At 40.8% G+C, this 26,907-nt stretch overlaps 3 protein-coding genes across 4 annotated transcripts in view; 2 read left to right on the forward strand and 1 right to left on the reverse strand.

Annotated features, from left to right (window-relative positions):
• The window catches only part of LOC117521570 (CUB domain-containing protein 2-like), a 19,375-nt gene extending 16,571 nt beyond the window's left edge, over positions 1-2,804 (forward strand). Inside the window, 1 exon segment of the mRNA XM_034182893.1 lies at positions 2,477-2,804. Within this exon segment, the coding sequence (XP_034038784.1) occupies positions 2,477-2,778 (302 nt within the window). The 3' untranslated portion in view covers positions 2,779-2,804.
• Positions 2,463-14,392, reverse strand: tceanc2 (transcription elongation factor A (SII) N-terminal and central domain containing 2). Its single transcript, XM_034182896.1, has 5 exons — positions 14,279-14,392; positions 14,121-14,228; positions 13,894-14,035; positions 5,843-6,036; positions 2,463-5,617 (listed from the first exon to the last, which is right to left on the reverse strand). Exons 2-5 carry the CDS (start codon positions 14,217-14,219, stop codon positions 5,444-5,446), a joined length of 609 nt encoding a protein of 202 aa, XP_034038787.1. The 5' UTR covers positions 14,220-14,228; positions 14,279-14,392; the 3' UTR covers positions 2,463-5,443.
• Positions 14,393-15,172: 780 nt separating this feature from the next.
• On the forward strand, positions 15,173-26,069 carry tmem59 (transmembrane protein 59). 2 transcript variants are annotated; one of them, XM_034182895.1, is made up of 8 exons: positions 15,173-15,393; positions 15,590-15,695; positions 18,692-18,786; positions 19,928-20,080; positions 20,189-20,258; positions 21,577-21,697; positions 24,702-24,819; positions 25,376-26,069. In XM_034182895.1, the coding sequence occupies exons 1-8, from the start codon at positions 15,247-15,249 to the stop codon at positions 25,526-25,528; spliced, it is 963 nt and encodes a 320-aa protein (XP_034038786.1). In that variant the 5' UTR covers positions 15,173-15,246; the 3' UTR covers positions 25,529-26,069. The 2 variants fall into 2 exon arrangements, with proteins under 2 accessions (XP_034038786.1, XP_034038785.1); XM_034182894.1 differs by having other exon boundaries at positions 15,174-15,393; positions 24,699-24,819.
• Positions 26,070-26,907: the final 838 nt, after the last annotated feature.

The following is a 26,907-nucleotide window of genomic DNA, read 5'->3' on the forward strand; positions in this document are numbered from 1 at the left end:
CACTAATGAAAAAAGTTAGCTTTGCTAAGGAACTGTGCCATCCACTGGTCTTACGTACAATTTTTACATGTTCAATAATGCCCCTCAATCAAATCAATCAAAAACATTATTACGTAGTGTCTTCAAGAGGCGGTTGCGTGTACATGAGCTTTTGACAAAAGCAGAAGTTGGTGCAAATCAAGGAATATTTCTAAATCACCCTCTGTGCATTTGCTAGTATTAATGAGACAAATTTAACTCCATAGTAAGCTAGCTTTGAGTAGTGGTTGATAGCATGCATGCTAACCTCGCAAAATGTCTTGTTAATGACTCCAGAGGTGATACCAGGTTACAAAAACAGTGTTTATTTCTTGCTATCTTTTAGTCTATATAACAAAATAATATATACTCAACAAAAATAGAAACGCAACACTTTTGGTTTGCTCCCATTTGTATGAGATGAACTCAAAGATCTAAAAACTTTTTTCCACATACACAATATCACCATTTTCTCTCAAATATTGTTCACAAACCAGTCTAAATCTGTGATAGTGAGCACTTCTCCTTTGCTGAGATAATCCATTCCACCTCACAGGTGTGCCATACCAAGATGCTGATAGACACCATGATTAGTGCATAGGTGTGCCTTAGACTGCCCACAATAAAAGGCCCTCTGAAAGGTGCAGTTTTATCACACGCACAATGCACAGATGTCGAAAGATTTGAGGGAGCGTGCAATTGGCATGCTGACAGCAGGAATGTCAACCAGAGCTGTTGCTCATGTATGAATGTTCATTTCTCTACCATAAGCCGTTCCAAAGGCATTTCAGAGAATTTGGCAGTACATCCAACCAGCCTCACAACCGCAGACCACGTGTAACCACACCAGTCCGGACCTCCACATCCAGCATGTTCACCTCCAAGATCATCTGAGGACCAGCCACTCGACAAGCTTGCTGGAACATCGCTTTGCATAACCAAAGAATTTTTGCACAAACTGTCAGAAACTGTCTCAGGGAAGCTCATCTGCATGCTCGTCGTCCTCATCGGGGTCTCGACCTGACTCCAGTTCGTCGTCGTAACCGACTTGAGTGGGCAAATGCTCACATTCGCTGGCGTTTGGCACGTTGGAGAGGTGTTCTCTTCACGGATGATGCGAAGGAGATGTGTTGCACTGCATGAGGGCAAATGGTGGTCACACCAGATTACTGACTGGTACCCCCCCACCCCCCCCCCATAAAACAAAACTGCACCTTTCAGAGTGGCTTTTTATTGTGGGCAGTCTAAGGCACACCTGTGCACTAATCATGGTGTCTAATCAGCATCTTGATATGGCACACCTGTGTAGGTGGGATGGATTCTCTCAGCAAAGGAGAAGTGCTCATTATCACAGATTTCGACTGGTTTGTGGAACAATATTTGAGGGAAATGGTGATATTGTGTATGTGGAAAAGTTTTAGATCTGAGTTCATCTCATACAAAATGGGAGCAAAACCAAAAAGTGTTGCGTTTATATTTTTGTTGAGTATATAACAAAGAGGATATATTTACACACAAATGAAACAGCGTTTTGCAGCTAGCTACCAGCCTGTGATGTCACCATGCTAACGTCCGTGAAATGTCTTGTTAATATGTTCAGGGGTGTTAGGTTCCAATAACAGCGTTTTTGACTTTAGAAGTGTTTATTTTTTCCCTAGCTTTTACATAATATATGAGGAAACGTATATAAACACGCAAAATTAATGGATTTTGGAGAACCAGCCACTGATGTCACAGTGCAGCTCTACTCTGATTGGCTGTCACACCGCCACTCAAAAACAAAACACAGCAGACTGAAATAGAATGCAACTTTTTAACATCTTAAAATATGTCAAGGTTAGCCATCTTTCAACTTGTCCAAAGTCTGTGTCCCAAGAATGTTCCCTGTGAATTTGAAGACTGTGGACTTATGCGGAGCATGGACACACGGACGGACGCAAAGCCTTCGCAATACCTGATGGCCATATTTGATGGCCTTGGGTAATGAGGCCTTCATAACTACATGGAGCGGACCCATCCTGCAGGCTGCCATGTTGCAGCGCCACGTTGATACAGTAGCCCAAAATGCACACACTTAATTTGCCTTTTGCATTTTGAAGCACAGTTAGAAGACTGAAGAAGAGGAGGAATTGGTGGTTGCTCCTCTATACACTGTGTGGGTCTACTGTTTGCTCATGCAGGCTAACACCTTTGAGAACCTTAATTTTTGTGAAATTGAGGGTCATACATATTGCTTTACGACCAAGACAAGGAAAGAGACTGTGAATCCCCAATCACCAAGAAGTGAAAATGTGATGCGAAACAATATAATGGCTGGTCACAGCAAACGTAATCTGTGACTTCACTACAAGGTGACACTAAATCCTTCACACTGTAGCTTTATAAATTTTGAAATATCTTTCCATGCCATTTATATGTTGTGGTTAAAAACAAACTGTCTTTTTTCCTATAATCCAAGTGGTACCTGTAAACGTTAGCTGCACAAGAACAGAATTCTCCATTTTGATACCCCAGCAGTCCCTCCCTCAGCTGGACCGTGAGAGCATCTACTTGGGAGATCCAACCTGTGCTGCCCAACTAACGGCCACGTTCTACAAGATACTTGCTCGGTTTGTCAACTGCGGTACTGCAGGCCAGGTGATTAGCCAAAATGGTCAAATGTCATTTCACACATGTTTTCTGGCTATTAAAGGATTTCTGGATGCGGACCGGTACCAGTTGTGCCAGACATGCTCATCGATAGACACGTTTGACGTATAAAGGATTATGGTAGCTATGGTTAATTGAAACCTGTGTTAGTTGGTGTCAGCATATGCTGTGGCGCAAACCACGATTAACACTAACAATTAGTGTTAATCATTGTGATCCTGATCGCACACGCTAAGTGCAGTTGTTGCAAATGGTTAGCATCAACTGCTGTTAGCTTGTCCCATAAGAAGGCCCTTTAATTGAATTGCTGGATGATTGGGCACCTTAGGAAGGGGTTGGAGGTAGGTACATCAGGTTGTGGGTTGAGCTCTAGGAGATCTCTTGCCACACTGAGTGATCTGGCTAATGCAGTCTGTTTTACTGGGACTCTAATCTACACCTTGTTGTTCCCATCTCAATTAGCCAATGTGAACAATAGTTTATATGTGGTTGTTTAGCGCCAACGTTTCTGTCACTGGACTACCCAAATGTAGACCTGGGCTCAATTCATCATGCCCCCTGTCTGTGTCTTAGGAAAAGACACTTTGTCTGTATTATCCCAATCCACCCAGCTGTAAATGGGTCTCAGTCTTGGCTGGGGAAGTATCCTGCAATGGACTGGTGTTCCGTTTAGGGGGAGTTTGTGGATAAGCACTGGCACCAATGGACCTCAGGACCTACACAGGTCTTGCTTCTTTTTTTTCCACCTGGACTTTGTCTGCATTATCCAAATCCACCCAGCTGTAAATGGGTCCCAGTCTTGGCTGGGGAAGTATCCTACCATAGACTGGTGTTCCGCTTAGGGGGAGTTTGGGGATAAGCACCAGCACCAATGGACCTCAGGACCTACATAGGACTTGCTTCTTTTTTCAGTATGGCCGAAACAGATGGTCATCTCACTGATCCTGTTGTTTTGAAGTTTCTTCCAACAATTAATAACACTGAGGGAGTTTTTCCTTACCACCATTGCCAATGTGCTTGCTCATGAGATGGGTAAGGTCTAGACCTCACTCTTGTATAGCACCTTGAGGTGATTTATGTGGCGATTTGGTGCCGTGTTTGGTGAATGCAGGGACACGCTGCACCAGCATATGCTCCAGACTTGACTTGAATTCAATAGTCAAATATGCCATAGCAACATAATTATGGCGGATGTAAATAGCAGTATGCTTCAAATCTGGATAACCACTGTTATATGAGAATTTGACCTCATACCAAGGATTCTGTTAACACAGTAAATCTTGATCCTTGCAGGAAACGTCAGAACATCACCGTTCTGGTCAACAAACTCTATATTGATTTTCTGATGGCAAGCAGCAGAATGTGCAAGAATACGAAGTTCAGTGTGATGCCCCAGCGAAAAGTAGCATCAGTGTCCATCATTTCAGAAGAAGAGCGCCATCTGGAGGAGCAGGCCAAGCAGGCAGAAAAGGATGGCGGTGAAACTACAGCGGATAGGAGGCGGAGCCTCATGACTTCAGTGACATTGTCTTCATTAGCATCTGCGTTCTGGCTGTAATTCTCATGGTGATAGCCATCATATGGCTGGTGCTTCTTTAACAATACATGAAAAAAGAACTACAAGTACGAAATTGAGCTTTTTAAAAACACCTACATCATATATTCTAGAAGGTTCATTTAAAACAGCACATTATAGGAAAAACAGTCAATTTGACTTGCAAAGCAAATGTTAGTCGTGACAATGATTTACATGCAGCTCCAAAACAGGACTGATGTGCCACAAAAGAATATCTTTAAAATACCTTTCAAACTCCTCTAAGGAATCCAAGGGGTTTTTGTTGCTGCTGTTGTTGGTTTGTTTTAAAAAGGCTGTGATTAACAGTCCTGTTTCATGAAGGCTTTGCCTGATGCGAACCCTACCTTATGCATGTGAGAGAGATAAAATAATTGCAGGGATGACATAAGTCCACCCACAGTCAGCTGAGGGTTTATTGTTTTCACCTGCTTGCATGATATCTCCAAAAACTAACTGAGGAATTTTAACCAAATTTTGTACATACATTAAGTCCCACTCAAGGGTGAACCCAGTTACCTTTTCAGGTTCCAGGTCAAAGTCAAGGTCAAAGCACAAGGTCAAAATATGACCTTTATCAATCCTGAATCTCACATTCAAGGTAACCCAAATTCTGATCGCTTATGGTGACTAAACAGAGCCTTAGACTTGAACAGGAAGTCATATATGGGCTTCTGAAATACACTATTGCAGCTGACCTTGAGGGAGCTTGGAGGTTACAATCAAGATCGTTCAAGCCTTGATTGTTTACAGTGGTTTTAACTGTCAGACATGCCTATTAGACATGGAGAGAAAGTCACATGTGGGCTTCAAAAAAAAAAAAATGCAATTTCAAATCTGACCTGAAGAGAAATTGAACATATTCAAGGTCAGACCCAGGTTGCTGTAGTGAAGCACAAATTACTTTCTTCACTGCTACAGCAGCCCTGTGGCGGAGGGGTTTGCTCTCGCTGGAGGGTCACTATCTAGTTGGGTTTCTATCTATGCTGTGAAACTGACTCATTTCAGGAAAAGAGGGACACATTTGACATAAAGGTGTAAAAATGATAGATCTGTTTGAAAACAAACAATAATTCAAAGTTCCAAAACAAAAAAAAAGATGTATCAACTGGGAATGTTGACATATTTAAAGTAAAGGAACAAAAAGTCTTCACCGTGCAGCCTGAAGCTCGGCACAGTTCAACATCAGCTATTTCTTGTACTTCAAACAAGCTGGTTGACAGATACTGTGCCGTCCTTCACTTGGGTTCTGATCTCAACCTTGTGTTTGAAGGCAAAGACGAGCGCTCTAACAGTCCGTCTGTATGAACCGCTGACTAACCTGGAGCTCTGATGGAACACTTCTCTCTCAATGTTGTCAACAAGACCACAATCCTCCTGCAGATGAGAAAAAACAAACACACACATTATTCCATATATGTATTTAATGGTTAACTAATTCACACTCCTACAGAGAGAAGGTAAATGTGTCAATTTTATTTTTTAAAGAAAATACCAACACTAAGAGTTAAAGAGTCACTTTTAATACAAATAAAGCTCGGTACAGGGAATGCGTTAAGTCCAGTAGATACTTTTGCAATGATAGTAAAAGGTTTTTCTTACCTTGACCTCCAGGGCATCAGCCATCAATCGTCTGGCATTACTCCTGAGACCCTCGGATTGCCTGTCGGAGCGCACTTCAATAGGCGGCTTATTGGAATTCACCTCAATGAACGTCCTCCAGTCTGTGTAAACCTTTGCTGCCATTGAACTCACCTCAGGGTCCAGATGTTTTCGCATTTTGTTGACAGTGTGACCTTAAAAGGAGAGAAGTGTTCTCAATGGGTTGAATTATAAAGTGTGTTTTTAATACAGATACAGCCGTGTACAGGGTGAAACATGTTGAGAAGGACGCTTGCTCTTTTAAGATGCACTCCCACTGCTGTTACATGCAATGAAAATGAACTGTGCACCACATGTTCGGCATGTGAGCCAATGTTGATTTCTTCATGGGAAAGTGGAAGTGACTCAGTGAGTATGAAATGTGTGAAGATCCACAGTGATTCAGAGCTGGACATAGTCTTCTTTCCAAGTGTGAAGGATGACTCTCCTCCAACTTCATGCACCAGCTTTGTCAAAGTGAATAAATCCTCTTAGGCATTTTGACACCAACAGTGCTTTGTTTGGCTGAATCACATTCTGCTGCAGTTTGGGCAGAAATGGAAACAGCGACCCCAGTTGGCTGCAAACTGAACCAACCATGACAGGACTCTTAAGAGAACATTATCTTGGATACCATCTCTGATTTAGATTGCTTCTGGTGGAAATACAAAAAAAAACAACTACAGGAATACAAAGCGTATCTGTTTAACCTATCTGCCTGAATGAATTTATTTACTGTGATACATCACAAATAAGAGAAAGAGAGAGCTACACCGTGACTCCAAGTAAATAAAAAGAATTGAAATTTCCAAAGCATTACTAAAAAATATTTTTCCAACTCTTTCTGCCTGTAATTATTTAAAGGTGATAGAGAGAGGTTGAATGGGGCATTAATACCTTGTTCTGTGATGTGACATGTAGCCCCAAAAAATTGGTTGGGTCTGTAATGGCTCAGAACCTTCCTAAAAGGCTCTCTGAAACAGCTATGTTACTATGCTGGGTTTAGAATGCCTCGTTTGCCTTTAATGGCGTCATTTCGGAGCTTATTTGGCAACCTCATTATGAAATGCAAGTAGGTGGCGCTGATCGGTTGCCGTTGTTTGATTGGCTGCCCTTGCTCTCAATGAAAAGAAAGCATTATTTATTATTTTCATTGTTTTATATTTTCTGTTGTGTTTCCATTCAGGTTTTTTTTTGCCTCTTTCTCTAAAATTGTACATAATAATCATTAGATTATTAATATATAAACAAAAATAAATTTAAGAAATATTACAATTTGAAAACAAATGCACCCGAACGTGATGACAGCTGCAATGCTAACTTTTAACATTGAAAATGCCATAGACATGCTAACGCGTTAGCATCGCTCCCATTTTAAGTTATAAAATACATCTATCAACTTTCAGAAGAACATAACAGGTCGGTTTAACATAGAAAAGGTAAATAATACTCACAGACGTATGCTCTTTAGGGTTTTAGCAGGAGAAAATTAAGCAAAAGAAAGAAAGAATAATCGAAGCATTGCTTCAATCTGTGAAGCACTGCTTCGATTGGTTCAAGGTTCAAAGCAAAGCCGCGCTGCAGAAAAGTTGTTTATGGACCCGCTGCAGGGTCTGTAATCAATACAGAAATGATAATTTTCCTGACAAACACCCCCCAAAACAACGGCCACACTGAAGGACCGATAACATAATCATTAAGCACAAAGCTTATTGATGTCGGTGGATCGAGTCATTTCTTAACGATACCCAAAAGGAACCGGTTCTCGATACACATCCCTAGCTGCTAAGGGGTTAGCTCATTCCCTTTAGAGGAACGAACCAGAGCTAACGTGCCATTCTAACGTGCAATTCTTACAACAGGAATATGGCGCAACACAAATTTAAAACAAAAGAAAATGTGATACTCACAGGCTGTACTGATTGCTGGGGTTGATTTTGTCGCAGAGTCAGAACTGACCCTCTACTGAGTATTAAATGCCGACTGAAGCCAGCTCGAAATTGTGCAAGGTTTGTGAAACAGTCCTCCGTGAAATGCGCAGAGCAAAGAAATAGTCGGCGGTTAAAAATGAATAAAAGCCAGTGATCGCGTACACTGCTTTCCTTGGGAAGATCGTAGTCCGCTAAAACAGCCTGGGAAAGCACACCTGTAGCTCGCCATTGCTTCTCTTCGAGTGTTACGAATGGGTGGGCACAACCTTATGAATAATTAATTTCGAAGGGGCGTGTGTGAAAGGGGGTGGGTGTGGGTGTGTGTGTGGGGGGGCTATTGGTGAAAAAGTGACATAAGTTTTCTCTCAAAAACGGATTGGCCTGTTTTCTAGGGGCAATTCAAAAAAGGAGAAATACTTGAAACAGAGGTTCTGAAACATGCTGGCACTTCGTGTGTATTCCCCACAGCAGGGAGACTCTGAACTAACACCAAAAACATGAAAAAGATGATTTTGATTCTCTATCCCCTATAAAATACAGTAAGGGGGGGCTCAATGCATCAAACTCGAGGGGCCCTATCTTCCACCCAGCAAAAAAATCACATAGCGCATCACAAATATCACTGCTAATTTCCAAACCACCCACTTTGCTTCAATTCGAGAGTGCATTTGCACTGATGGGAGTGTTGGCCTTAAAATCAGGTGTGGTCAAGTGCAGTGCTGTTGCACTGCTATCACGAAGAAGTAGAAAATGTTTGCGTCATAGATCAACACAGTGGTGGGCACAGTTCCGCTATTTGCTAACCGCTAATTAGTGAAGCTAACTTTTTTGTTAGCAGATTAGTTTTTCAGTGAATTCTGAAAACCATCAGCAGACCAATAAGCTTCTGCTAACTTTCAGTCTGCTAACATTTTTTTGATGGCATAGTGAGTAAAGCTTAACCACCAAAAACTTTTGTAGAGCCTAAAATCATACATGTTAGTTCCTGTCTGTTGCATGTTTTGCAACAGTCAGAGTGCTGTGAGGAGTTCAGTCCTTCCCTAGCAGAACGGGGTACCAGCTGCCAGCTGCCTTTGCAAAAAATAAAATTCCATATGCAATGACACATACTGTGGGCGGGAGACATGAAATGGAAAGCACTTTTCACTCATGGTTTCATTTATAAACAAAACTAATTCCGGACAGTTTATCAACATTAACGACAACTCTGTCATTTTTACAAAGTGAAAAATATCGCACATATCTTTTAAAGTAATGGGCTAATTCTGAAAGCTTCAGAAGTGTTAGAGTGTTAACAGACACATGCACCAAAAGACATTATGGGAAAAATGAGCCTCCTTTCAATCACCCCCGCCCCGTCAAAATGCATAGAACACACTCACTTTTTATTCATAGAAAGTGAGTGTATTCATAGAAAGTGAGTGTGTTTTATTAGTATTAAATGCATAGAACACACTCACTTTTTATTCACACTCCCATCTACATCTACTAAAAAATGACATATTTACAAATACACATTTATTTGTAAAAACCAACACACAGGTTACAGTAACCTGTGTGATGGTTTTTACAAATAAACCAACCAACCAGTGATGGAAAGGAGACTCATTTTTCCCATAATGCCTTTTGGTGCATGTGTCTGTTAATGCTCAAACCTTCAGAATTAGCGCATTACTTTGAAAGATATGTGCATATTTTCACTTTCTAAAAAATGACATAATTACCGTTAATGTCGATAAACTGTCCGGAATTAGTTTTGTTTATAAGTGAAACCAGGAGTGAAAAGTGCTTTGTGTTTCATGTCTCCTGCCCACTGTCTGTGTTGTTGTATGCGGAAAGAAAATGACACTTTTTGGGGGGCAGCAATAGGCAGCGTGCATAAAGACAGACGCTCTGGCTCATTGTTTGTTTGAGGAGTGTGATTGACTTTGATTTTATTCAGAAGCCTTGGCAGTGCTTAAACTCGAAACTGGCTTATCAGTAGCTGACAGTGTACCGAGCCAGTACTAAAAGTTAACCATTAGCTGTAACTTCCACTAAATTATTTAGTGGTTTACCGGTTTAGCATTATAAAAGTTAACTTTTCAGTTAGCAGATTAGTGGTTATCAAAGGCGGACTCCTCAAAGCATTATCAAAGCAAATTTTCTACTTAGCTGTGCCCACCACTGCCAACACAAACCCCATCTGAAGTCGAGTGGAAGCATTTCTGATATTTACAAAGTGCAATATTTGAATACACCTTACATACTTGGGTTTATGACAGGTGTACAATGTGCTTACACAGAGACACACACACACACACACCACAAAACTGAACTGAAAACAACCACAAAACAAAAATAGACATCAATGGAAAAGTAAAAAACTTCACCTCATTGCTTCACTGCTTCACCTCAGGGAGCTCTGGTGGCTACTCTCTGTTCATGCACTTTGACACTGCACATAGATCCACTAACTAGCCAGAAAACCTCTCAATTAAGTCCATCTTTCAAATAGGAATGCTGCCAGCTTACAGCGCACTCCGTCTCTCACAGGGATGCCCAACACCCATGACTGATTATTACATAAAACCTCTGCATCCTGCACTTTAGATTGCGCTCAAGCCAACAAGCCTGGGAGCATGCTCTGGTACCGCGCTTCACTTAATTTACGACACTGCCTTGGGTCCTGGACGGCAATCACCAAGGCAGCCAATCAGCTGTGCTTAGATTACGTATAAATATAAAGGTGGAATTTTAAGCCTCAAATCCACTTGGGCTATACACTTCATGCCATGTGTTGTGTCAAGATCCTTTTTGTGAGCAGGAAATTCAAAACCATATGTACATTTTTCTGCCAGACTTACATACATGATTCAGTCTCATAAATCTCAGTCACTGTGAGACTATAGTGGGCGCACAGGCACACACGCAATCTTCACTCCTTCACTGAGCCACACTTGATGGTGCACACACCCTTAATGAGATGTTTAAAAAATAAAAAACTTCCATCAAGTTAATAAAACCTAACAGGCTACTTTTACTGTTGGTGCATTTAAGTCTGATCTTTCACATTCACACTTTGCAATTTCAGTCTTACCATCATACTCAAAATCCATGCACGCACAGTCCATTGTTTCTTTGATGTGCGTATATTGTCACCGTGTGTCTCCAGTAAGAAAGTGTGTGTGCATCTTATGTGTGTTTACACCATTATTACAGCTGAAAACATCCAAAAAGTCCAGTTTCAGCTTTGAGCGATGTTCAGAGCTACCATTTAGAAGCACAAAAGTAGCTGTATGAAGCAGTGAAGTTCAGCTCCTGCTGTTAGTCACCGGAACTTTATTTTGTTAATCATCTGTGTCATTCATGCAGCGATGATGACGAAGGATGACGTTCAACAAACTGTCACTTCATGTCATTTCCACCTACTGGTTCTTACTAGAATAACACTAAGTGAAAAGACTCGCACCAGGTTGGTACCATTTATATAATTTGTGCGATACCAACCAAACCAAACTACAGTCATTAATCTGTTCTCTGACTTGGGTATAGCAGGCAGTGAAGTCTTTGTCCTCCTACTTTAACTCTCTAACTTGGCACACCCATTAGATTTTTGGACGACCACCTCTAACTATGTATTTTCATTAAAAGGTCATCACAAGTAATACACGCTGAAATTTGCATAATGTTCATTCTAAGTGGCCTCAATCTAATATCCACAGGACATACAGCTAAAAGGTCAAGACCAAGATTCCATAAATGCACTATATGGCTGATAAAAGGTGTTACGGGTGGGCAATAATTGTTCAATTACATTGTCCATCACCAATGGCTGATTGACATCATGAATTGGAGCCAACATCGTGATAATATAGCCACTCAGGCCAGAGCCCGGTGTTGTCGACCAAACGGTCCCCCTAAAATCGGTCTGCCTTGCCTTCGTTGCACATCCATCATTAGCCGCGGTTCACAGGTTATCACGTCGTTTTGCTTAAAAACTGCACTCCGGTCATCGTCTATCTAGCGACAGATATCTAAAACTTTTGTACAACAATCATTTCCACATAAATTCAGCATTATTTCATCCTAAAAAGACAGAGGAAGCAATCAGAGCGCCACAGCTACACGAGCTGCTAGCTGATGCATTCACTGTGCATCTGTAATTTCAAAGCATCACAGAGTGTTGCCTCGTTTCTGCTTAAAACTGACTTTTAAGAGGTTTAAGAGGTTTTACCTTGTCATCTGATGGTTAATAATAGGGATGTCCCAATCCGATCACGCGACCGGAAATCAGGCCCGATCACGTGGTTTCAGATTTGATTGAAATCGGACGTTGCATCCCAATCAGGAATCTGATATAGATTTTATCCTCATTATTTTGATCAGCGCTATTTCAAGCTCATTATTGCAGATTAATGGGCCTTTCCACTGAAAGCATCGGAAGTGTCAGAGGCGTCAAGAATCGGTCTAAAAAGATTATTTTCAATGAGACGCGTTGCTTTTTAGAGGCGTCAGAAGCGCTGCGGGAGCGCGCTTTGCTGCATGCTGGCAGGCTGACGCGGTCAAAGTTCAACCCAATCCAACTTTCGACGCTCTGAGGTGTGACGTAGCTTCGCTCTATCCAATAGGAACGACACGTCGGGCCAAAACACAGAAGACTAGTGGCAGAAACCACTGATCTCTACAAAACAGATGAGTGCAGAAACCACTGATCTGTACAAAACAGAAACGTGTCACAAGACTGCTCATTTATAGAGCAGTTTTCTGAAGAAAAATCCTTGGAAATGTTTTTTGTTGTTGTTTGTTACCTCAAAATTTCTGATTACTGTGAAAAAAGTTTACTTGATTGTTCAAGCTACCTCAAGGAGAATTGCACTGTCTAAGTGATAAATAATAAAATAAGGTGATTAAAATGAAAATATTATATATTTAGCATTTGTTCATTGTTCATTCAGTTTTTTAAAGTATCGGATCAGGACTCTGTATCGGCAGATACTCAAAATCAGATGACTCGGAATCGGATCAGGGCCAAAAAACCTGATCGGGACATCCCTAGTTAATAATCCCATTAATCCATTTGATCACTTTGGGTGAAGAGACTGTCTCAGATGAGCTGCTGGGCTCCGAAATTATGCATGCACAGTGGAGGCAGGGTGGACCATTCAGTCTGCAACAATGGGCTTTGAGCCAACTGGTCAGAGCGTCTGCCTCCTATGCTGGACAGAGATCGTGAGTTTGCGTCCTGAGAGAGTAGGAGGAGGCAAGACACAACACAACACAGAGCAAGCCGCTACACTAGACTGGAAAATTTGTTGAGTGCTCTAGGAAGACGTTTTCATCAACATTACGATTGTGCGGACCGATTGCAGTCAGTTGCATATAGGTAATAATTTGCACGGATCCTCAGATGTGAGCGACGACAACTCTTAGCGGACACAGGCCATAAAGAACAGCAAATAACTGTGCTGGGCAACTGTGCTGGGACGAACTTCTCCGTGCACAACAAACTTTCCAGTCTGGGCTGGGTAGAAGACAGGATCCTCAGTGTTCATGCTTTTCATATGACAGCAGTTAAAGGTTCTGGGTCAACTTACCATTTGACCAACTCGCCCACTCGCAGGTCATCTCTTTTTTTTTTTTTATCTCGTCTGACACCCAATTGTATCTTTTGCCGATTGCTGTTCAAAAACGAGCGCAAACACGACATGCATAACCCAGGACAGTTAATGAATGAAGAAACTGATTTTCACGCAATGATAATTTCATGACGTCATTTTTGGCGAGTAATCAAAACGAGTGTGCAACTTTGCGGTTGGCTGTAGTAACCAGTGAACTCGTCCAATCCTTGCTTACACAATGCATTTGATTACTCACAGAAATTTCTTTCACCATTAATTACTTCTTTATGGCAAATGATCTAGCTTTGTGGGTGATTACACAGAAAAATATAGCATAAAAGTATATCGGATAAATTTTACCAAAAGACAATTTGGGAGTGGGCGAGCTGGTAGAATGGCGGGTTGACTATGCGACAACATGTTTCCGGCTATGTTGCACTCTGCTAAACTTGCTATGATGATGATGATGAGGGTCTGATACCTATTTTGGTGGACTTCAGTACCTCCCTGGATGGGATCTTCTTGTCCAGCTCGGTCAGGGCGCACAGCAGGTTTTCTCTGCTCTGTCCTGGAAGCTCCAACATGGACTTATAGCGCATTATGTCCTCAATCACGACCACCCTCTGTAAAAGACACGTGCTGTAGTTGTTGGCAAGATGAATAAATAAATCTACCACACTCAAATTAAGTTTTTTTAGGGAAACTCACCCGTAAAGACTCGATTGTTGCTTGTTTGAAAACCTTTTCCTTGCTTTGAGATGTTTTTGCTATTTCCGTTTTGGGATGCCGCACTACAAATCTGTCCATCTCCACAGTACAGAAACACAGGAGAACGCTTAACTGATTTTTGGCTAACTAGTGCTGATTAAAAAAAAATTAATAAAGTTGTTTCACAACAACGAAAGTTGAAGAGCAGCCAGGAAATGCTAATAGCTATTAGCACCGCTCTGGTTGATTTTCGCTTACTCTATCCTCAGTTTAAAATAATTATATATATATATATATATATATATATATATATATATATATATATATATATATATATATATATATATATATATATATATATATAGGAGAAAGCAACAACTAGTCGGTGTGACTTTAACCAGTAGCTTTGGAAAGCTAGGTGTAACCAGTACCTACTGGTGTTGCCTTTCAGTGCTGTAGGAAATACTATTATTCACTAAAATTAAAATTATCCACGCTAACAATAACAATAATGATAATATGAACCTGCTTTTTTTTTTTTTTTTTTTTTGGCACTGTTGTCTCACAGCATCACTTCCCACCTGGTCTTTTCTGTGCGGAGTCTCCCCAGTGGTGATCAAGCTGCACCCTCCTTTCCTTTGAGGCCCAGGTGGATGCTGTCCTTAAGAAAACCCACCAGTGAATATACTTGTTGTGTAAGCTTTGTAGTTTCAATGTTGACAGTGTTTTATGATGAGCTATTTGTGATTCTTTCTAGCATAAGCTACAGAATGCCAAATACAGAACATAAAGTTTTAAGAACTCTTTTATCCCAGCAGTATTAGACCTTTAAAATTAGATTAATCCATTACGGTGTGCTTTTAAATTGTGTATTTTTTAATTACTACATTTTATGTTTTATTTTGTTTACCACTTATTTATTTGACAATGGGTAAATAAACAGTCGGTGTGATTTTCATTGTTCTTTTTTGACAAGCAATGAAAACTTTCCGAGGCGTACCTAAATGTAGCAAAACATAGAACGGCCCTCTCGTGGGCGGTGTTTGTGTCGCGTCGCGTTCTCGCGAGATGACAGTCGGGGTTGAGGAGAAAGCGTAGCGTGTTTGTTTGGATTTTCGCAGGCAAAATGAGGGCTGTTTACGGCTTGGTTTGCTTTTTGGGGTTATTTTCACACGCGTCGGCTTCTTCGGACGTGTTTGATAGCGTGTTGGGGAACACAGCATCCTGTCATAAATCCTGTGCGATGACGTACGCTTTGCACACTTATCCACGGGTGAGTTAAACGTTCAGGAAGTTGCTAGCGCTAGCTGACATCGGTTAGCTTTGCTTTCAGGCTGCCAGATCTGTTTTCCCAAACAGGATTTGTTTTTTTATTTTTGTTTGTTTTTGTGGGGTGAAGCAGCGTCATTTATCACGGATGTTGTTGCTTGATAAAGGCGTTGACCTGATCCTTCCGTTTGTTTTGGCAGGAGGAGGAACTCTACGCCTGTCAGAGAGGTTGTCGTCTGTTCTCCATTTGTCAATTTGTCCGCGACAGCGACGATCTGAATCAAACCAAATCCGAGTGTGAAGCAAGTAAGTCTGCTTCGATCTGTCATCAGCTACAGGCGGATTCACGTCTGGGAAGCAAATAAAACGTATTCTTACAGTAACTTTCAAAAGTAGAAGCGCGCAGCACAAATCATAGGTACATCATCACAAGACACAACTAGAAGGGCACTCGGTAGAGCGCATTCCTCCGCCACGCCACATATCAATATCAAAGGATGGGGATTCACAAAAGGGCAAACTAATACGTTGTGCTATTTTCAGGGGGTTTAACCCAGATTATCACCAAATTTGAATCAGTTGTCCTGGACATATTTCCCATCATTCCACCAAATTTGGTTCCGATGCGTTCAAAACTTTTTGAGTTATCCTGTTAACAGAGAAATGCCGGTGAAAACCTTGGCGGAGGTGTAATTAGTTAAACTAAATAAAGTGAAGGTGTTTGCAAATCTGAACATTTCCTAAATGGGACCTGGACCACATCAGAATGGTGGTACAGTGCAAGACTCCTAGAAGTGTACAAAGCCGTGGTCCGGAAATGGAAGAGATGCTCAAATTTGCAAAGTTTTTATGTATTTTATAAAGGCAGTGGATATTCGTCCGTGCCTGGAAGAAGACTTATTTGGCTATTTGTCCTAGAATACACTGTGATTGATCGAGCCGGGATACGCTGTAAATTATTTTTGCAGTGAATGGCAAATGTAACTTATAACAATCATTGGGTAACTTATTAGATGTTTTCGGCACATTTTCATATATTGGCATATGGTGGATAAATCCTGAAGGTGTGACACGGCCCTTAGCGCTGAACATTATTCTCGGGACAGTACTATAAGTCTACTACTTAGGAATGATGTCATCACGCTTGACCAATCACAGTGTGAAATTCCAGTCGTGCACTGTGATTGGTTGACCATGATGATGTCATCACGTGATTCACATGACCCATTTTCATTGCGCTTGACCAGTCACAGCATTTTCAGGACAAATGGTGAAAGTAAGTCCTCTTCTGGGCACGGACGAATATCCACTGACTTTTACAAAATGAAGTGGTTATAGTTATGGCAGCCATAACTCTAAATCTTGGGCTGTTCTTAAGGCGGCCACTGTAATTGATGTTCTTTGACTCAGTGTGTGTTGCTATTTCCTCCTTAGTATACAACCCCTGGCAAAAATTATGGAATCACCGGCCTCGGAGGATGTCCATTCAGTTGTTTAATTTTGTGGAAAAAAGATCACAGACATGACACAAAACTAAAGTCATTTCAAATGGCAACTTTCTGGCTTTAAGAAACACTATAAGAAATCAAGAAAAAAAGATTGTGACAGTCAGTAACGGTTACTTTTTTAGACCAAGCAGAGGAAAAAAATATGGAATCACTCAATTCTGAGGAATAAATTATGGAATCACCCTGTAAATTTCCATCCCCCAAACTAAAACCTGCATCAAATCAGATCTGTTCGTTGACATTGACCCTATGCCATGACATTGATCCTATGTCTTTTTGCAAGGAATGTTTTCACAGTTTTTGCTCTATGGCAAGATGCATTATCATCTTAAAAAATGATTTCATCATTCCCAAACATCCTTTCAATTGTCCAAAATATCAACGTAAACTTGTGCATTTATTGATGATGTAATGACAGCCATCTCCCCAGTGCCTTTACCTGACATGCAGCCCCATATCATCAATGACTGTGGAAATTTAGATGTTCTCTTCAGGCAATCATATTTATAAATCTCATTGGAACGACACCAAACAAAAGTTCCAGCATCATCACCTTGCCCAATGCAGATTTGAGATTCATCACTGAATATCACTTTCATCCAGTCATCCACAGTCCACGATTGCTTTTCCTTAGCCCATTGTAACCTTGTTTATTCTGTTTAGGTGTTAATGATGGCTGTCGTTTAGCTTTTCTGTATGTAAATCCCATTTCCTTTAGGCGGTTTCTTACAGTTCAGTCATAGACGTTGACTCCAGTTTCCTTCCATTCGTTCCTCATTTGTTTTGTTGTGCATTTTTGGATTTTTGAGACATATTGCTTTAAGTTTTCTGTCTTGACGCTTTGATGTCTTCCTTGGTCTACCAGTATGTTTGCCTTTAACAACCTTCCCATGTTTTTTGTATTTGGTCCTGAGTTTAGACACAGCTGACTGTGAACAACCAACATCTTTTGCAACATTGCATAATGATTTACTCTTTTAAGAGTTTGATAATCCTCTCCTTTGTTTCAACTGACATCTCTCGTGTTGGAGCCATGATTTATGTCAGTCCACTTGGTGCAACAGCTCTCCAAGGTGTGATCACTCCTTTTTAGATGCAGACTAATGAGCAGATCTGATATGATGCAGGTGTTAGTTTTGGGAATGAAAATTTACAGGGTGATTCCATAATTTTTTCCTCAGAATTGAGTGATTCCATATTTTTTTCCTCTGCTTGGTCTAAAAAAGTAACCGTTACTGACTGCCACAATCTTTTTTTCTTGATTTCTTATAGTGTTTCTTAAAGCCAGAAAGTTGCCATTTGAAATGACTTTAGTTTTGTGTCATGTGTGTGATCTGCTTTTTTTCTACAAAATTAAACAACTGAATGAACATCCTCCGAGGCCGGTGATTCCATAATTTTTGCCAGGGGTTGTAGTATCCCCGCCTATTGTGGGAGACAGGCGTTCGATTCTCTGACGGAGGTCTTCTTTTTTGTTTGTTTGTTTGTTTGTTTGTTTGTTTTTTAACTCCCTTCATACAAACCAACATTTCTTGTTTGGTATTCTTTGGGTTAATGTATCTCCGTAAGATTTGGGTTGTTGGGGTTAGACATGAGGGATAGCAGCATTCTTGCCACTGTTATAAGAGCATAACAGGCCATTACGCTGCTACCTGATAAAAGTACGCTGCAGTTGGGCTGTTGTGTTGCTTTCGAGGGCCTGTAGCGAGAAAATGATTATTTCTCTGTTGATTGTGGACCTGCTGGACGTGTAACAACCCTGTTATCCTCCTCATCACCTGTCCGCTTTCACAGGCTGTCATGAAGCCTACACCCAGTCAGATGAGCAGTTTGCATGCAATCTGGGCTGTCAGAATCAACTTCCCTTTGCTGAACAACGCCAAGAACAGGTATGAAAATGTGACACATCAGAAATTTAAATGTTTGACAGCTGAACTGTTTATATAAGAACAGACACACCCTTACTGACAGAAGAGGACAATTAAATGATTGGCTTTTATTTGGCAATAAAATGTACAAATAAAACCGATGACGTCTAATCAAATATTGCAGAAGGTAATATTTCAGAAGAGCACAAAAAAAGCAGGCTAAAATAGCAGTGACTTCATTTGTGGTCCTCCTATGATGAGCAGCGGACAATAGAACGAGAACTAGAGTTCGGAATTTGATCACAAGAGAATGTTATGAAATGAGCCCAGGAAAACCTGACATTGAGATACAAGGAAGCACTTTAAGGCAGAGGCTCCCAAAATATGTTTAATTTTATCCATGGATCATCTTTACCCAAAAGGTTCTCATAATCCATTTGATATCTTTTTAATATTAATGTTGCTGAATGGGGACACTCACTTCGGCCTTCTTGTTCTGTTGTTGTTGAAATAAGTAGAAGATCACTCGGAGAGCACAAACCTCTGCCAAGGCTGAGCAGTCACCAAGCTTTTTTTTTTTTTTAAATATTACAGTGACATGATTAAAATCACTTCTGCAAAAATGTGTATGTGGATCCTTCATTGAATATTGACAAACTTGCTTGTTAATTTGACGTTTATCAAGCTCAGTGTGAAGGTTAGTTTTTGAAATTTATTGAAATGTTGGGAAAAAAAATGCCTCATTTTGCAATGTGAAACTATTCCAAGGCCCACAGCTCAAACTTCATCGATGCCAAAATTTATTGTTCTTATTTTGGCTAAAATGGATAAAGAAGATTTAGTAGTAATGAAATCTGCCAAAAAAGTGGGGGGAACCCACTCTTATGTCAGTTTAAAAGAAGTTTAAAATAATTTTCCAGATGACACAAAAAAGAAAGGGCGTTTTTCTTCCCTTCAATTGAACATTGCACTCAAAATGTTTTGTGTAAACCTGCCAACAATCAGCCAAGCTGTTCAACCAACAAATCCTCATCAGTGAAAATACAGAAGAGGAAAGTTCATTGATGATCATTGATGTCCTATAGCAACAACGCAATCAATCACCTGCTTTTACAGAAAGCACGTGCACTCTGCTGCTTATTAAATGCTGTTGTTTTTCCAGTTGGAGGCCATGGTGCCCAGGATTCACTTGCTGTACCCCCTGACTCTTGTCATTGGGTTTTGGGACGATGTTATGAATCAGGCCCACAGCTTCATCACTTCCTCGTGGACGTTTTACTTTCAGGCTGACAATGGCAGAGTTGTCATATTTCAGGTACTGTGTTAAATAGGAAGAAACTGACATCTTTGCATATATAACTGACAAAATTGTTAAATTCGGAACAGAAGAATATTTAAATCCCAGTTCTGCTCTGTTTAACAGACTGTCACTGAACCACAAGTCAGGTTTCCCCCCGAGTTTGAGCTGGATGAAGAGGAGCCACTGAACAGTTGTAAGACATTCAGACTTGGGTTTCTTGCAAATGACATTCATATAATTATTTATGTCAAAGGTAAAACATAGAATGTTCACAACTTTAAAAAAAAACAAACCTCGATTAGTGCACAGCAGTGCCACACCCACATTTTAAACGGGGGTGTGATTCTTTCGGATAAATCCAGAAATCTGGCTTTTCCGACCTGAAAGTGAGACTCTCGTGAATCATGAAAATCTGCGAGGTGGGGGCTTGACGTGCACACAGTCTGCAAGTCATAACCACAAGAGCGAAAAAACGAGTGAGCTGGACACCCAGGGCGCAGCTAGATGTCCACAGACCTGGTCAGCAAGAGACAGCAGTCGGTCCGTGTGATCCAAGCGGACACACTCGATTCGAAATTCCTCTTTTGGATATATAAACACACCCAGTTTGAGCAACGGAGCTTCTGCAAATTTGTCTGAGGTGATTGAGAATTGAAAAGTTTGTGCACCACCATTTTCTATGCTAACATTTTCTTAGCCTTAGCTGCACAATCAGTGGGTCCAACGATTTACCTAGACTGACTTTTATTTTTTTGCCAAGTCATGGTAGGTGCACTGTATGTTTTCCTGCTTTTTTTGTCTTTTGCTAATCACACCTATGTTTAAAGTCTCAGGCAAAGCAGAGATGGCATTCCATGAAATTTTAAACCTTCAAGTTTGCCAAAATAATCTATCCCCCGTCATTTCCATAACATTCGCAATTATTAATTATATTAGCACATCTTCCCAACAACAGGCCCAGTGCAGCTTCCAAGATTGATCAGAATAGGATGAGGAATTCTTAAGATGTTTAACTCTTAAATATTCTCTAATAAGTTCAAGTAATATGTTAGTAATGTGGGAGAAAGTACAGACACAAAACACTGCACGTTAATATAAAACCTGTATGTTATTTCCAACATTAGCAGGACAAGCTTAAGATTAATTAAGTCAGTGAGTCTCCAAAATTAGCATCAAAACTTTGTTTAAAAACTACATTTTTAGCTCTGAAATTTGGTTTCTGATATGCAGGTGAGGATCAGTGAACCTTTTATTTTGGTCAGTGTTTTCATTTATTTTTAGCATGAGTTTAAATAGGAATGTTGGCTCTTGTAAAGTGGAATTTTTGTTTGCATTCACTTTATGAAACTTGTTGCTAATTTCTGGATGCTGGTGGCCGCTAAAGTGACTTCTTTGGCACAATTTATTTTTGTGGAAGCAGAGCGCTTCTATTGAAGTTGCTAAATGCATTCATTAAAAATAAACAGGTCTGATGTGTTTAACTGGCATACCTTCTGATTTTCTTTTTCCAGTTACTAGTTTGAACACCCCAGTTTACAAAGAACACCGTCACACCTTAATCCAAGAGAGAGACAGAAATCTGAGTGCAGATGGCGATAAGGCTGAAAACAACTTCTTTGGTTGTCTCTCAAGGTTGGTTAGCATGTTTAATATCAAAGTCATGAAGGTAGTATAACTTGCTCAGTAGACAGTGGTGCTGATAGTAGGGGTGCACCAATATATCGATATGGCGATATATCGCGATATTTCGTCACCCGATCAATTCTTGATGCCTGTTTAAGTATCGATCTTTTAAATCAATATTGTGCCTCCATTCAACTTCCATTGCTGGGTCATTCCATTGGAGTCAGATAGAGGGCGCTAGTTGCGTGAGCGGCTGGAAAGTGGGCGGAAACACCAACACAAACCACATACACACAAACCAGAGCATGGCGGAGCCCAGCGAGGAAAAGACGAGAGAAAGAAAACTGAAAGACGCGCCAGCCACATTTAAATCCAAAGTCTGGAATCACTTTGGGTTTTACAGCAGCGAGGATGGGGCAGGACTACAGAAAGACTATGCTTTATGCAAGAATTGCTCCTCACGAGTGCGGTACACGGGCAACACGACAAACTTACAAAGCCACCTCTCACGTTATCACCCCGAGTTGTGTGAAAAAGCTGTTGTCGGCACCAATCCATCACAGCCTGATGTAAAGACTTTCTTTGGGGCAAAGCTTCCCTTCGCTTCAACATGGGCTACAGCGATCACTAATGGCATTGCTATGTACATGTGCGAGGGACTCAGACCGTACAGCAGTGTTGAAAACGAGGGTTTCCGCTTCATGATGTGAGTGTTAGAGCCACGATATGAAATACTCTCTCGGAAGTACTTTGCAGAAAAAATGATTCCTTCACTATACGAACAAACAAGAGTGAAAGTGAAAGACGCGTCCGCAGAAAGAGTTGGAATGACGTGACGGCTGGACATCGAGGGCAACAGACTCGTACATGACATTCACGGTACATTTTATAAACAGTGATTGGGAAATGAAGTCATACATACTCCAGACTAGAGCTATGCATTAAACACACACCGGAGTGCACATTGCAGAGGTACTCAAAGCGGCAGTGAATGAGTGGAGTCTTGACGCCAAGAAGCCCATGGTTGTCACCGACAATGCGGCTAAAGTGTGTTGCAATGGACCTAACAGGCTACCAACACGTGAGATGTTTTGCACACGTTTTAAATCTTGCATCTCAATGAGCTCTGAAGGTAGCTGCTGTTGCCAAAGTTCTAGCCAAATTGAGGAGGATCTTAACCTTCTTCCATAGAAGCACAACAGGAGCAGAAGCCCTGAAAAGAAACCAGAAGCTCCTTGGCCTCCCCAATCACAAGCTCATCACAGACATGCCTGTGCGCTGGAACAGTGCGTATGAGATGGTCTCCAGGTTTCTAGAACAGCCAGCTGTGTGTGCTTCTCTTTTAGCTCCTGAGGTAACAGAAGTTTGCAATATATTTCTTATTTGTGTGTTATGACAGTTGCGACAATAAATTAGTTGTGAAATAACAAATACTTAAAATTACTAATATAAATATAACATAATACAAATGTATATGAATTAAATACACACACAAATAAATTGACTATACAATACACAATACACAAAATTTATTTCATGCTATCACAATCAACTGTAAAACTAATAACACTAAATTCATGAATTCCACAAGAAATAAGATGTCTATTTAAGAATTGAGGATTGTTTATTTTTTTCTTCGTTAAAGGTGAGGAAGAATGTGACTGACTGCGCTCTGATAGAGAATGACATCTCAAGTGCTGAGGAGATGGTGGAAGCCCTCAGACCAATGCTTGTAGCAACAAACATGTGTGAGGAAAAAAAAATCCCACAGTGTCAGTAATCGCCCCTCTTCATGCCCAACTGCTAAGAGACACAAGAATGAATGAAAATGATTCTCCTTTAATTACAGAGATTAAGGCAGCAATCCATCAAGACCTCTCAAGGAGGTATCACACTGATGAAGAAAAAGATCTCCTGCGCATGGCCTCAGCTTTAGATCCTAGATTTAAGTCTCTTTCATTTTTGTCACCTGAAGACGTCCAGGACACATATGCAAAACTACAGGCCAAAGCTGCAGCTTTAAAAGGGGATCTTCCAGTGCCTTGTGATCATACAGAGAGAGATGAAGAGCTTCCACAGACCAGCAACAGTGACACCTGCCCTACAAAGAAGAGAAAGTCTGCACTTGTGGATCTTCTTAGTCAGACCTTCAACAAGACAACTAATGTCTCCATATCAGCAGCCTCCATTGCAGAGAAGGAAATAAGACAGTATCAAGAAGCTCCTTCTCTGCCTCTCACTGAAGATCCACTGCTGTGGTGGAAAGCCCAGGCGCCTGCGTACCCTCTCCTCTCCAAACTGGCCCACATGCATCTGTGTATTCCTGGAACCAGTGTAGCGGCTGAGAGAGTCTTCTCAACTGCAGGAGACATTATTAGTACTCAGCGAAGTGCACTCACTCCTGAACATGCTGACCAACTGCTCTTCCTCAAGAAAAATATGAACATATGAAAAACACATAAAAAACAAACTGTTCAAACATTACCTCAGGCTGAAATGTTTGTTTCTGGTTGCAGTTGAAAGTATATCACAAACCTGCTAGTGTTTATTTTATAACTTTATAAATAATTATTTGAAAGCAGTTGCAACAGCCTAATTTTTTGGTTTTGTATTATTTAAAACAGTTAAACATCTTTCCTTAGAGATTTAGGTTTTGTTTACAGCAATTTTGCACTTAAGGATGTTACTGTTCACGTAAACAAAGACACTAAAATGGTTATGATGGCACTTTGTGAACCATTAATAAGCTTACAACTTCATTGTACTTGAAATGTTGCTGTTGAAAAGACAGCATTTGCACTGCATTAGTGTTCATTGAGTTGCACAAAAAATAAACTGGGAGTAAAACAGATGATATATCATGAGTGTTATTTTAGACAATTTATCGTGATTATCGCCATATCATGATAATATCGTATCGTGAGGTACCAGGCAATTCCCACCTCTAGCTGATAGCACTGTTTGAGAATGTGATAAGCCATGGAAAAGAAACCTTATGTGCATCTCTCAGCAGGAACCCTTGGATAACTGGATGGATTCTAACCACAACTCTGATCCTGTCTATCGTGGTCCTGATCTGGATCTGCTGTGCCACACTGACTACTGCTGTAGATCAATATGTATCCACTGAGGTACTGTTTGTGTTCCGTTTTCGTCCACTTTGCACGATAAACAATTTGATCTCTTACAGATAGAGAAGCATTTCAGACCAAAACACCGGCTTCCTGTTTGTGACACCCCCCCCCCCTTGTTTCGAGTCATTTGGCATCTTGAAGGACTCTCCACCTGGCAAAAGCCAAACCTTTGTTTCTTGTGTGTGTGTGTGTGTGTGTGTGTGTGTGTGTGTGTGAGAGACACACATGTACAGTGAGGCAAATAAGTATTTTGCAAGTTTTCCCACCTACAAAGAATGGAGAGGTCTGTAATTTTTATCGCATGTACATCTCAACTGTGAAAGACAGAATCTAAAAAAAGAAAAACTCAGAAAATCACATTGTATGATTTTTTTTTTATAATTAATTTGCATTTAATTGCATGAAATGAGTATTTGATCACCTACCAACCAGCAAAAATTCTGACCTGTTTGTTTTTCTTTAAGAAGCCCTCTTGAATCTCCTTTTTTTTTTTTTTTTTTTTTTTTATAAAAAGACATACAATTATTTCACCTTGTTCCCTTTTTCCTTTCAGAAACTGAATATCTACGGTGACGGGGAGTACTTTCAGGAAAAGAAACTGACTCCATATCCAGCTTCCTCCCTTTTGATCATCACCTCCAAAGGGCTAGAGGAAGAAGCTGGACCACTCCCTTCCAAAGTGGACCTGGGCCAGTCCAACATCTAGAAGCCAAAGCTATTGGTGAAGGGATGTGTTCAAAATAAATAGCTTTGTGTTGATTTTTACCCTGTTGCACAAGATCTGTTCTTCGTACGATCTATAGGAGTAAATATTTGTAGAACCTACCGGTATTCTTTTCATATCTTTAAGGTATTTAAAATTGGAGTGATGGAACTTTTTCTCCCCCTCTGTATTTTAGTATAATTAAGATAATATACAATGGTGACCCTGGTACACATATGGTATATATCAAACAAGTTATGGATTTTTTTCCTCCTAATTTTGTTTGCATTAACTGTCAATGTGCTTATTTTATTTTGAATGGTGATTGAACTGTTTGCACCTTGAAGTGTGACAGGTTTAATTTAATCTCGCCACGTTTGGTAACGGATGCTGACTCGCATGATTTTCATATGGAAAACAAGTTGAATTTTACAGTAAAATTTCATGGTTTTTTCATGTGATTAGTGACGGGAAGTGAGTCTAACTGCTGTGGTCAGTTCTCACAATGAAGGTGCTTCTGAAATAAAGGCTGAGTAAAATTCTTGACATTGTATTGCCTTTAAATGTTTAGTTTAAGGAGGTCATAGCATTGATTCACTTCTGTGGCCTTTCTGTATGGAGTTTGCATGTTCTCCCCGTGTTTGCATGGGTTCCCTCCAGGTTCTCTGGCTTCTTCTCACATATGCAGGTTACGTGAAGTGGAAACTTTAAATTGTCCGTAGGTGTGAGTGTGTTTGTTTGTCTATACGTGGCCCTGTGACAGACTGGTGTGTCTGACTATTCTTAGCTGGGACGTCTGTCCAAAGCTGGTTACCTCTCCAGACTGATAACTAGTTTGAAGCTGGGTGAACTGGGACAATGCACATGTACACAATGCACACAAGCAGCAGACAGACAGAGTGTGCCCTGTGAAAGCCATTCGATCCCTCTCGTGGCACTTGTCGGCTAAATTCCAGGTGACACACACGAACATCTAATACTGCTCGTGGAGCACTTGGGAAATGTGTGACCATTCGGGCTGTTAGCACAAAAACAGTGAGCAAGCCACTACATTTGAGCAGGCTGTGAAATTTGTCATTTCACAGAGTGACACCTTGGTCTGTGAGCTGAATGGACAAGGGTGTGGCTGGCTGCCAACAGCAGCAGCTGTTGACATCTCTGGTCCTGGACATCACAGCTGCAGAACATGTACCACAGACAGGGCATTACAACTGTCCACAATGACGCACGCATGTGTTCTTGCTGTACTCGCATGGAAACATTACTTTTGTGATGGGCTGGAGAACGTGCACATTGAAATGCTGTCCCAGCTGACACGGACCATCACGTCTGTCTGACAGGACACGTGCGCGGGCTTGCCCCAACACGTCTTCTGCGTGGCA

The sequence above is a fragment of the Thalassophryne amazonica genome, chromosome 12 (genome assembly GCF_902500255.1).
Source record: "Thalassophryne amazonica chromosome 12, fThaAma1.1, whole genome shotgun sequence".
Taxonomy (NCBI): domain Eukaryota; kingdom Metazoa; phylum Chordata; class Actinopteri; order Batrachoidiformes; family Batrachoididae; genus Thalassophryne; species Thalassophryne amazonica.